This window comes from Elephas maximus, chromosome 1 (assembly GCF_024166365.1).
Source record: "Elephas maximus indicus isolate mEleMax1 chromosome 1, mEleMax1 primary haplotype, whole genome shotgun sequence".
Taxonomy (NCBI): domain Eukaryota; kingdom Metazoa; phylum Chordata; class Mammalia; order Proboscidea; family Elephantidae; genus Elephas; species Elephas maximus.
In genome coordinates, this window is record NC_064819.1 from 16,790,459 (window position 1) to 16,802,755 (window position 12,297).

The 12,297-nt window shown below is 36.8% G+C and overlaps 1 protein-coding gene across 7 annotated transcripts in view; it reads right to left on the reverse strand.

Annotated features, from left to right (window-relative positions):
- The window catches only part of OSBPL11 (oxysterol binding protein like 11), a 142,075-nt gene that overhangs the window by 44,219 nt on the left and 85,559 nt on the right, over positions 1-12,297 (reverse strand). For all 7 annotated transcript variants that reach the window (XM_049878921.1, XM_049878901.1, XM_049878957.1 and 4 more), the window contains 2 exons: positions 10,416-10,592; positions 1,105-1,306 (listed from right to left, as the gene is read on the reverse strand). In XM_049878921.1, the coding sequence (XP_049734878.1) occupies positions 1,105-1,306; positions 10,416-10,592 (379 nt within the window). The remainder of the gene's footprint in view (positions 1-1,104; positions 1,307-10,415; positions 10,593-12,297) is intronic.

Consider the following 12,297-nt stretch of genomic DNA (forward strand, 5'->3'; position numbering starts at 1 on the left):
GTTAGACCATTAAGTCTGGACTTTTTAATAGAATTTGAGTTCTGCACCCCACTTTTCTCCTGCTCTGTCAGGGACTCTCTGTTGTGTTTCCTGTCAGGGTGGTCTGGTCACCGGTGGTAGCTGGGCACCTCCAGGCCTTTTTTAATCAGAATTATTTGCCCATTCATCTATTCTCCCACAGTACTTTTTCCCTATTGTTAGTAGTGCTTCACATATTATATTACAGTTAACCAATGTCCATGTTTCTTCCCTAACTGGATTGTGAGGTCCTCAAGGGGAATATACACAGTTTATTATAATAGTGCCCTGACCTATACCTACTTTTGCCACCAAAAATTGTTTGTTGGTTTGAAATGCTACATTTGGGCACACGTGAGGATGGGATTCATATCATATCCATATCAAGATCTGATAATGGTGAACTTTTTCCTGAGCAGAGACTCATGTCTTTTTAAAATACCTTTCTTTCTTACACAAAGGGGGTCAGTTGGATAAGAGAATATAAGTTGTTGTGAAATACTAAGTTATGACTGTCAATACAGTGTGATGGTGTTTATTCATCTCACTTAATAGAAAAATTCATTTTGTAATTCCATGCAATAACATTCTTTTCCCACATTCAACCAATTTCAATAAATAGATACTCTCAAATACTAGACAGATACATTATTTTTTCAAACTGAAAAGGGACTAAGAGACCTTACAAACATATCAATATAAAAATAATGAACAGTAAACTGAGCCAAAACTTAAGAGATGATGCCAAAGTTCCTAGTTTTGTCAATTAGGAGGATTATAATGCCATAATTTTAACAGGAATATAAAAGATAATAGGTTTTGAGGCTGGTTTTTGACATGCTGAGTTTGAAGTCTCTAAAGGAATATTCAAAGACACTAAACATTAGACTTAGAATCCTTTTAGATCCAAAGAACACAACAGGAAGAATTCGTATAAAATTAATGTGAAAATTAAAAACCGAGAGGCTCACCGTGCTTTTATCTGTTCATTTAATTAAGATTTTCTGGAGTTAGAATTACAAGGAATACAGTCTTTTCCCCATTTTGGCCCTCAATGTTAAACCCTACCTTTTATCTAGAACTCACCTGGAGGCAGTGAGCCCTTCTGATGTGATGCATGCTGCAACTGGAGAATATGAAAGCAGTCATTGAGGCAGTTCATAGTTGCCATGGACGTTGCTTTGAGCATCAGGAGATCCTGGTCCAAGGAACTAAGATGGCCAGAAGCAGGAAGGCATTCAATTCTTCTAATTAAGTCTCTCTGTTGTCCTTCGGCATGAGACATCATCTGAGGAAAACAACTGTTCTGTGGGTCACACTCATGATTTCTGTATAGCATGTATACATACAGTTGCCATTTTAATTACCATATTCAGCTTCTGAGTCACTTTTTAGGACATATTAGCTTAGAAGGAGCCCTGGTGGTACAGTGGTTAAGCGTTCAGCTGCTGAACAAAAGGTTAACAGAAGCCATCAGCCGATCCTCAGAAACCTTAGGCGGCAGCTCAACTGTGTCCTACAAGGTCGCTATGAGTCGGAATCAACTTGATGACAATGGGTTTTTGGTTTTATTAACTTAACAAATATATTTCAAGTTTGCTTGGCTATTAACAGTGCTCAATTAACAAGTATTTCATTGTATTTATCAATTGAACATACAGTGGTGAGCTCTGGCAGCTGTACTTTTTCTTTGGAGGCAACAGAGTTCAAAAGATTTCCCACTTTTTATTAACAGTACAAATTTATACAAGTCACTAGGAAGAACATTCCAGAACACCTATATTAGCAGCATCAAATATTTCATTCCAAAGTAAAACTAGTTCCTGGTCTAGCTCTCAACCACTTCCTTCTCAGCATCTCCAGTCAGCTCATTTTAAATCTACACTGAAAACATGATAGTGTACCTGCTTCTTCTTTCCTTCTTTCTTTCTGGTCCCATAAGGCTAATTTTGGAGCAAGTTAAAGGAGTTTAACACACTCTGATTTGATTAGGAGCCCTGTCCACTTTTCCTACCACAGCCAATGGAATAACAATGATTGATGACCATCCCAATTTTTTAAGATGAAAACTGAATTTTTTAGGGACAGCTCCTGTCTGTGGGTAGGGTGAGAAGGTAGAAAGGGACAGGAGCCGACTGAATGGACGCAGGAAACCTGGGGTGGAAAGGGGGAGTGTGCTGTCATATTGTAGGGATTGCAACTAGGGTCACATAACCATATGTGTATAAATTTTCATATAAGAAATTAACCTGAGCTATAAACTTTCACCTAAAGCACAATAAAGAAAAGAAAACTAAATTTTTTAGATGAAAGCTGAAAGGACAAATCCTTAAGGCTCTCAGATCACCCATCCTTTGGACACTAGTTCACACAGAAACTCCATAGTGGAGAGACTCCTTTAGCTTTCAGAGACTGTTTCAGATGATTTTTAATACAGTTCACCAGAGGGCTAGTGAAAGAGAGATGCAAAATGACCCCGACAAGCAAATCAAGTGTGCCATGCCTGAAATATCTCCCTGAAAACTTAGGCCACAGGAAGGGATCAAACATTCATCCTCCTCTGAAAAAAGTTTTTAAACGAGAAATGTAGGGGTGGAAGTATACAAATATGCACATTTACACATGCAAATACATGTGTGCTAGCTGTGTGTGTGGGTTTGTGTGTAATATATCTGGAAATTAATTTCCAATCATCCAAAGTTATGAATAGGTAGAACTATTTTGGAAAGCAGCTTGACAATATCTACTGAGCTAAATATAAATATACTCCATGATGCAATAATTATACCCTTAAGTATATACCTAACAGATATGCAGACAAAGTGTGCTTCTTTGTGGATAAAATGGATAAAAAATATCACGGCATTTTCTTCATACACTGAGTATTACACAGCAATGAAAAGAAAGAGACTGCTACGCTCAGTATTGTAAATACATCTCAAAAATATAACGTTAACTAAAAAGAATCTAGACACAAAGGAGTATATACTATATGACTCCAGCTTTAGAAATTTCAAAAATTGGCAAAACAAATCTATGATGTTAGAAATCAGGAGAGTTGGAAGGGATGTAGTGACGGGGGAGGCATGAGATGGTGTTGTGCTGGTAATATTTAATTTCTTGATCCAGGAAGTGGTTATCTGGACATTATATAAAGACTTACACTTAAGATTTGTGTATTTTTGTATATTATAAAAAATAGGCCAATAAAATTTTAATAGAGGAAAAAAACATACCTAGTATATTTAATCCACAATCAACAGCCATGGAAGCAGCAGTCAAGAAATCAAACGACGGACTGCATTAGGTAAATCTGCTGCAAGGGATCACTTCAAAGTGTTGAAAAGCAAAGATGTCACCTTGAAGACTAAGGTGCGCCTGACCCAAGCCATGGTATTTTCAATCACAATTTATGCATGTGAAAGCTGGACAATGAATAAGGAAGACCGAAGAAGAATTGATGCCTTTGAATTGTGATGCTGGCGAAGAATATTGAATATACCATGGACTGCCAAAAGAACGAACAAATCCGTCTTGGAAGAAGTACAACCAGAACATTCCTTAGAAGCAAGGATGGCGAGACTGCATCTTACATACTTTGGACATGTTGTCAGGAGGGATCAGTCCCTGGAGAAGGACATCATGCTTGGCAGAGTACAGGGTCAGTGGAAAAGAGGAAGACCCTCAATGAGGTGGACTGACACAATGAGCTCAAGCATAATGATTGTAAAGATGGCACAGGACCGGGCAGTGTTTCGTTCTGTTGTGCATAGGGTCACTATGAGTCGGAACTGACTCGATGGCACCTAACAACAGTATATTTAAAACAGTCGGCAATCACAATGAAACAACACAGGAAAGAGAAATAAAAAGTGTGCTTCTTTGTGCAAATGACCCATAACAGCCGCCTGCTAGCGCTGCTATCGGAAGTGAAGATGTCTAAGAAAGTGATGTTTTTGGCTTAAAAAAAAAGAAAAAAGCTTTAAAATACAAGTAAAGCACAACTGTTAATATCTGGTAATGGTTCACTCCAAAACAAACCAATGAGTTGACCATATATTTCTAAGAAAATGGAAAACATTTTTTGTGATTATTCCTGCCCCTATAAAACAGGTTCCTTAAGAAAGAAAACTTCGGGCAACCTGAAAACTCAGTTAAGCTGCGTTTTGTGGCTATGGCAGAAGCATGGGGATAGAGGACATCGTTCAGGTGGCAGTAGTTTTGTCTGAAAAACAGATTAGAAGGCACAGTTTTATCACTTGTATTTAAGTTGTCTGTCTCCCTTTCCAGACTGGTCATCTCAGCCACTCCCAGGGCATTTCTTAGCATGCACTAAACAATGGCGTGAATCAACAAATAGTACTTACTAAACAGTAAGTGCAAAAATAGACTTTAATTAGGTACAGCTTTAGTAATAAATTCATGCTCAAGCACATTATGACACCATCCTCAATAGCCTTTACCAGTCGCCACTTAATCTGTGCAGGATTTCCCCACAGGCTTTGATTGAAATGTTCCTTTCAAACTTACTCTGAGCTAGGTAACTCTATTTTCTTTTTTATTTATTTATTTTTATTGTACTTTAGATGAAGGTTTACAGAACAAACTAGCTTCTCATTAAACAGCTGGTACACATTGTTTTATGACACTGGTTACAACCCCACAACATGTCAACACTCTCCATTCTCAACCTCGGGTTCCCTATTACCAGCTTCCCTGTTCCCTCCTGCCTTCTAGTCCTTGCCCCCGGGCTGTGTGCCCCTTTAGTCTGGTTTTGTTTTATGGGCCTGTCTAATCTCTGGCTAAAGGGTGAACCTCAGGAGAGACTTTACTACTGAGCTAAAAGGGTGTCCGGGGGCCATACTCTCGGGGTTTCTCCAGTCTCTGTCAGGCCAATAAGTCTGGTCTTTTTTTGTGAGTTGGAATTTTGTTCTACATTTTTCTCCAGCTCAGTCCAGGACCCTTTATTCTGATCCCTGTCATAGCAGTCAGTGGTAGTAGCTGGGCACTATCTAGTTTTACTGAACTCAGTCTGGTGGAGGCCGTAGTAGTTGTGGTCCATGAGTCCTTTGGACTAATTTTTCCCTTGTGTCTTTAGTTTTCGTTATTCTCCCTCTGAGCTAGATAACTCCAGAACTGCAGTTCTCAAAGTATGGTCTGCAGACCCCTGTGGGACTCAGATCCTTTCAGAGGGTCTCTGAAGTCAAAACTATTTTCAAGTAATTCTAAGAAGTTATCTGTGTTTTCCATTGTGGTGACATTTGCACTGATGGTGCAAAAGCAATGGTGGGTACCACTGCTGGCATCTTGGTAAGAATAAGCACAGGGACACCAACTGCCCCAGTAGTGACTGCATTCTTCACTGCCACGCATTCATAGTAAAAATAAATAAGTAAATATATGATACATAAATAAATAAAATGCCAGTTCTACTTAAGAATGTCCTTGAAAAAGCAGCAAGAAATTATTAGTTTTACTAAATCTTGACTCTTATATATCCTTTTAACAGTCTATGTGAGAAATGGGAAGTGCACAGGACACACTTCAGCTGCGTATCAAAGATGGTGCTTGCCTCGAAAAAAGGCACTTATGCAGCTGAGTTAAGACCTGAACTAGCTGTGTTTTTTTCATGGATCACCATTTTGATTTGAAAACGACAGAAACTATGGATTTTCAGACTTTGGGTATTTGGCAGACGTTTTCTTAAAAAATAAACAAAGTGAGCCTGTCACCTCAAGAAAAACAACTGACAGTAGTTGTCGCCATTTATAAAATCTGAGCTTTAAAATGAAAATTAGGATTTTGGAAAACATATATCCGCCACCGTAAGCTTGACGTCTTCCCCATACTGAAAGTCTTTTCTGATGATAATGGTGGCAATGTTAACAATTTTTTTTATATTGAATAATGAAAAATGGGTCAACATTTGCAAGCCTTGCATAACTCAATGAACTAATATTTCCCAAATGATCAGTGCACAGTTACATTAAGTCAACCGACCATTCAAAGTGCAAGAAAGACCAGTGGATCTTCATGTAACAGAATATGAAAAGTTGACTGATATGTATTCAGATCCAATATGGTATCTAACATTTAAGAAACTACCCCCTGTCAAAAATGCAGAAGAGAATTTCAAATTCTCATGTACTCTAGACTTTCTGGAGCCATGGAGGGTGGATGAACCCCTGAAACTATCGCCCTGAGATAATCTTTTTAAACCAAAAATACCCCTGAAGTTACCCGAAAACTGAAAAATAGCTTAACTGGTAAAATAAAAAAAAAGTCTGTCTTGAGCACTATGCTCTTTTAAGAACTATCTATAAAAAACAGCAACTCAAAAGATGAGATAGGAACCTTAGGGGGCAGCGAGTTTATGTTAATGAGGGAAGAACTCAGAAAAGGAGGGTGAGAATGGTTATGAATGTAATCAGAGTCACTAAATCATACACGTAGAAACTGTTGAATTGGTGTGTTTTCCTGTGTATATTCTCAATAACAGTAACAAAATAAATAAAATTAAAAAAACTCATTGCCGTCAAGTTGATTCCGACCCATAGTGATCCTACAGGACAGAGCAGAACTGCCCCATAGGCTTTCCAAGGAGTGGCTGGTGAATTCGAACTGCTGACTTTCTCGTTAGTAGCCAATCTGTTAACCGTCGCTCCACCAGGGCTCCAAATAAAATTTTGGAAAAAAAAAAAAACTACCTCTTCTCAAGTTCAGCACAGCATCAAAGAAAAATAAACACAATTATCTGAAAAGGCTATTAAAACATTCCTTCCTTTTCCAACCACTTATCTTTGGTGTGAGACTAAATTTTCTTCATGTATTTCAACCAAAGCATACTGCAATAGACTGAATGTAGAAGCAGACATGAAAATCCTGTTTTCTATTAAGCCAGATACAAAGGAGACCGTAAAAATGCAAAAAAAATCCAATCTTTTTGGTAATTTTTGTTTTGGAAAATATAACTGTTTGACATAGGAGTGTGCTATTTATGGTTAACACAAAATGAGTTTATCAATCCTTATTATTTTAAGATAAACTAATAAGTGATTTTAAATATCTGTTTTAATTTCTAACACAGTAAATGTCCATAAACTTAATCCATATAAAACAAAAGCTCTTTGAGGTTCTCAATAATTTTTAGGAGTGAAACAGGTCTCAAGACCAAAAAGTTTGAGAACTTCTATCTAGAACCACAGGATAGCTTGGTATCAAAAGCTCTCTCAACTTCTTTCAGGAGAAACAGAACTTGCCCAGTCTCAAAGTATCTCCCCAAGATAGTTATTAACTACAGAGAGAAAGATAGCAACTTTAGAGTGGTGAAATCCAGTGGAAGCCATCCTAACCCAGTGATCAAGGGCAACATCACCAGTAAGAAGACATATGATACCATGAATCCCCCTCCACTCCGAGTAGGATGCACTGAGGATACAAACCCTTTCTGTGGTATTCTTTCCAAAAATGCATAACCTCATTCAAAGCATGAGAAAACATTAGACAAATCCAAGTTGAGGAACATTCTAAAAATAACTGGTCAACAATCTTCAGAAGCAGCAAGGCCATGAAAGACATGGGAAGACTGAGGAACAATTACACACAGGAGGAAATGAAGTAGAAATAACAATCAAATGCAAGGTGGGGTCCTGGATAAGATACTGGAACAGAAAAAGAACACTAGTAGGAAAATTGCTGAAGTTTGAATAAGTACTATACTTAACAGTATTGTATCAATGAAATTTCCTGGTTTTGATAATTATTCTCTGGTTATATAAGGTGGTAACATTAGGGGAAGCTGGGTGAGGGATATATGGAAACACTACTATTTTTACAACTTTTTTGTAAATTTAAAATTAGTTCAAAATAAAAAGTTTTCTCAATTTCTGAAAACTGTTAACTATGGTTTTAGCTTAAGCAATTATCTTTCGTCACTGTCTTGGATAAAAACTGTTTGACTTTGACTTTGACTTTCAAAAAGTGCTTATAGTTCCCATAATGAAATACCTTTAAGCCACAAATTAAAACAAAATTTGTAAATATAAGATGGCATCATAAACACAGACTATGAAAAAATATTCCTTCAGAGACTAGATTATGATTATTTCAAACAACCAGCAATAAGCTAAATTTAGAGGAAAAGTGATTCTGGAGGTATGTTTGTTTAACATTTGTCTGGAGGACAAAAAAATGATATAAACTCTCCAAAGGGATTAACCTTCTCAGAAACAGAATTATTCCAAAGGGATATGGTTAGTCATAATTTTATAGCTGTGTTCTTAAAAGCAAAAATAGCAACCTAGTGAAGACACATCCACTCAACTAAGACTTTTTTTTGGGGGGGGGGTGCGTCCATGTGGGTAGAGAAAGGCAGTGGCATGGGGACTGCCAAACAATGGTTACCACACAAACCCTATATTATCATCACTGGAACCATAATTCAAGGAGAGGCTGATATTAAATGAGTCATTTCTGTAAGTAAATACCTGCCCTCCCCAAAGTAGTAGTTGTGAAACTTTACGCACAAACCCTCTCTACACAGAAGTGTCAGAGTTATATGTTAAACGTTAACATGACATCATGATACGAAAACTATCCTTCAGGACACTACAGTGTATGGGTCTTATGAGAAATGACCCCTGGGCCAGGGAGAATGGCAGGTCATGAGAGCAGGAAAGAGAAGATGAGGCTGATTAACGCCTTCACAACAGAAGAGAAGCTAAGAGAGATTATGGTAACGGTCTCAGTACATCAGGTCAGAGACCAAAGCAGAAGACCTCTGCCCACCAAATAAAACCCACTGCCACCAAGTCAATTCTGACACACAGCAACCCTGTAGGACAGAGCAGAACTGCCCCACAGGGTTTACAAGGCTGTAAATCTTTACAGGAGCAGGCTGCCACATCTTTCTCCCAAGGAACCACCAATCTTTTGGTTAGCAGCTGAGCTCTTAACCACTGCGTTACCAGGGCTCCTAGAAGGTCTCTACAGAGGTTAAAATCTCAAACATAAAAGGGTTCCTTTTCCCTGAAAATGTGCACTGTAACCCACAACAACTTCAACTATGTGTTTTTTGTTTGCTTTTAACTTTTTACTGAAATATACTGATGTTTATAGTACGTACACAGTAAAGTCAGTTATATCACAATGTATGGACATAATAATTTTCATAATCAAACGCACCATGTAACCAACACCTGGATCAAGAAAGAGAACATGACCAGCATCGCAGAACCTCCCCACCCTTGAACTCCCACTACTGGCAACTACTGAAGAGCTCCAAAAATTTCACGGCTGCCTAGTTTTTAAAGGGTTAAGGAACATCCTTTAACACTACTCCTTATTTTATCCTCGGTAAGTCAAGCTACTGTCTATGAACGGAAATAATGTATATTATTTTTTGGACATCACTAAGCTCACATTTCTGGTACTAAAAAAGAAAAAAAGAAACTTATAATGTTTCCTATTCTTTTACTCTAGACTAATACAGAAGTACCTTGGCTTCCTTAAGAGACAAATTTTGATGATTTATCTACAAACTGAATACCATCATCATGAATAATACAAATACATTGTTTAACGAAAAAGGGTCTTTGTAATCACCTCTTCTTCTTTATACAACAGAACTGGAAAGCAAGTCAAGAGCTATTATTTGTGCATCTCATGAATGTTGCTTCGTCTCTCTAAATCTCAACTGTCTCATCTATAAACAAAACCCAAATGACTCGACAGAGGGTACATTCTCCCCAGCCTCCCGGCCGGAATCACCTGGGTGTGATTTACAACAGTATTGTCAATCTACTGCACAGATATAAGTTCTACCAAATTTATCTCAACAAATAATAACTAGAATATTTAGAATCTAACAAACTGAATCCTTTATTAACTAGAATATTTGATATTCAGTTTGAAAAAGAGAGAGGGAAATGGTGAGATAAGGCAATGTCAAGGATGTAACTATCCTATTTTTGTGCATATTTTACATTTTCTAGTAGTAATTATTATTATATCAATTAATACTATTAATTATTAACATTACTTTAAGTTGAAGGAATAAAAAAAAGTCATTTGTTTGGCCATGGACCCTTCCCACTAGGCTTAATGGCCCTTTTGATCATAAATTTTACATGACAGGAGTTGGTGCTTTCAGTTGAGAATTGAAAAATGACAGCATACACAGACAGCATACACAATGGACAGTCGACAGACATGAGAAAACTTAGGATATAAGATGTAACCAGACAATCTTTATGACTTATACATTATTTCAGCAAACCAGAAGGGAAAAACAATGAGAGTCCCAGAAGACGCAAACAGCGTTTAGAAGAATTCTGTGACAAAACCAAGCAGGTAAGATATTATTTTGTATATTTAACTTGACTTCAATTCATACTTACTTCTCTGACTTCCACAAGATGGTCTGGCGGTAAGTGGGCTCTTTTGCTCACCGGATGCAGCTTGCAATGTCCGACATTAAAAAAAGAAATGGCGTTCTGACTTGGTCTCCTCTGGGATATGGGAGAATTACCACTAGAAGCAAGTGAGAAGCTCCGTGACTTCAGAGGAGGATTATTCTGTGAAACAAACAAAATCATTCCTTTCTTTAACCTCAGAGTTGACTACATTTCTGAAAACGATAAAATTTAAGATACTCAAAATTTAAGCACTTCACACGTGTCACAGTAAACTGGTGATTTATTTAAAAAATTAATTTCCAGTTTTGTGATATCAAAACTATTTTTTCACATTTTGCAAATACTAAAATAATAAGAATTTATAATTTCAGATTTTTAAACACCATGATTGAAACAAAAAATATATTCAGCAATATGCAATATAATAAAATTTTTAATGTAACATTTTTGGAACAAACTAGTACTTTCTGATCAGTATTACTAAAAATTTTGCAGTATAAGTAAAGCTTTTGTGTTGGATTTCCTGAAGACTAGGCTAGGCTATAGGTCTAAAATTTAAAAAAAAATTACTTTGGGGTAAAAAACCCAGGAGAACGAAAAAAAAATTACATAATGAAAGTCAAGCTACTGCCTAGGTATGAAATAACGTATATTATTTTTTTGGCATCTCTAACCTTACATTTCAAGTATTAAAAAATAAAAAACTACTCCAAGAAGTTATACAAATGACCAATAAACACGTGAAAAGATTCTCAACATCACTAGTCATTAAGGAAATTAAATCAATACTATCATGAGATATCATTTCACACACACTAGGACGGCTAGGATCAAAAAAGTAAACAATAACAAGTGTTGAGGATATGGAGAAAACGGAACCCTCGTACACTGCTGGTGAGAATGTGAAATGGTACAGCCACTTTGGAAAATAGTCTCGCAGTTCTTCTAAAGTTAAACACAGAATTACCATATGAGCCAGCAATTCTACTCCTAGGTCTATACAATAAAGAACTGAAATCATGTTCACACAAAAAGCTGTCCACCAATGGCCTGGGGTCATAAAAGCTTGCTAGTGGCCATCCAAGGTACAAAAATTGGTCTCTATTCACCCGTAACAACAGATGAAGGAGAGTCAGGAATAGGAGGAGGAAACGGAATGTGTGGTTAAATGCCTCCATGAACATCTGTCTCCTTTGCCATGAGACCAGAAGAACTAGATGGTGCCCAGCTACCATTACTGACCATTTTGATCAAAGATTCTACACAAGAATTCTGATCAAAAGGAGGAAATACAGAACAGAATTTGAAATTACGATGAACCCCCAAAACTACTGCCCTGAGATAATCTTTAAATCTTAAATTAAAAAATATTCCCTGAAGTTTTCATAAAACCAAACAATACTTTAGCTTAATTAGTAAAAACTGTCTGCCTTGAGCACTCTGTTCTTTTAAAAATTATCTATATAGAACCATAACAGCAACTCTAAAGGTTAGACAGGAAACTTAGGGGACAGTGAGTTTATGCTAGTGAGGGAGGAACTATTTGGAAAAGGAGGGTGTGAATAGTTGCACAACTTGAAGAATGTAGTCAATGTCACTGAATTGTACATATAGAAATTGTTGAATCGATGTATGTTCTGCTATGTATATTCTTAACAACAAAATTAAAATAAACTTTAAAAATTTATACACAAATGCTCATAACAATTATTCATTATGGTCACAAAATGTAAACAACCCAAATGTTCATTAACTGATGAACAGTTAAACTGTGGTACATCCATACAATGGAATATTATTCAGTGATAAAAAAAAAATGAAGTACTGATACATGCTACAACATGGATGAACCTTGAAAACATTA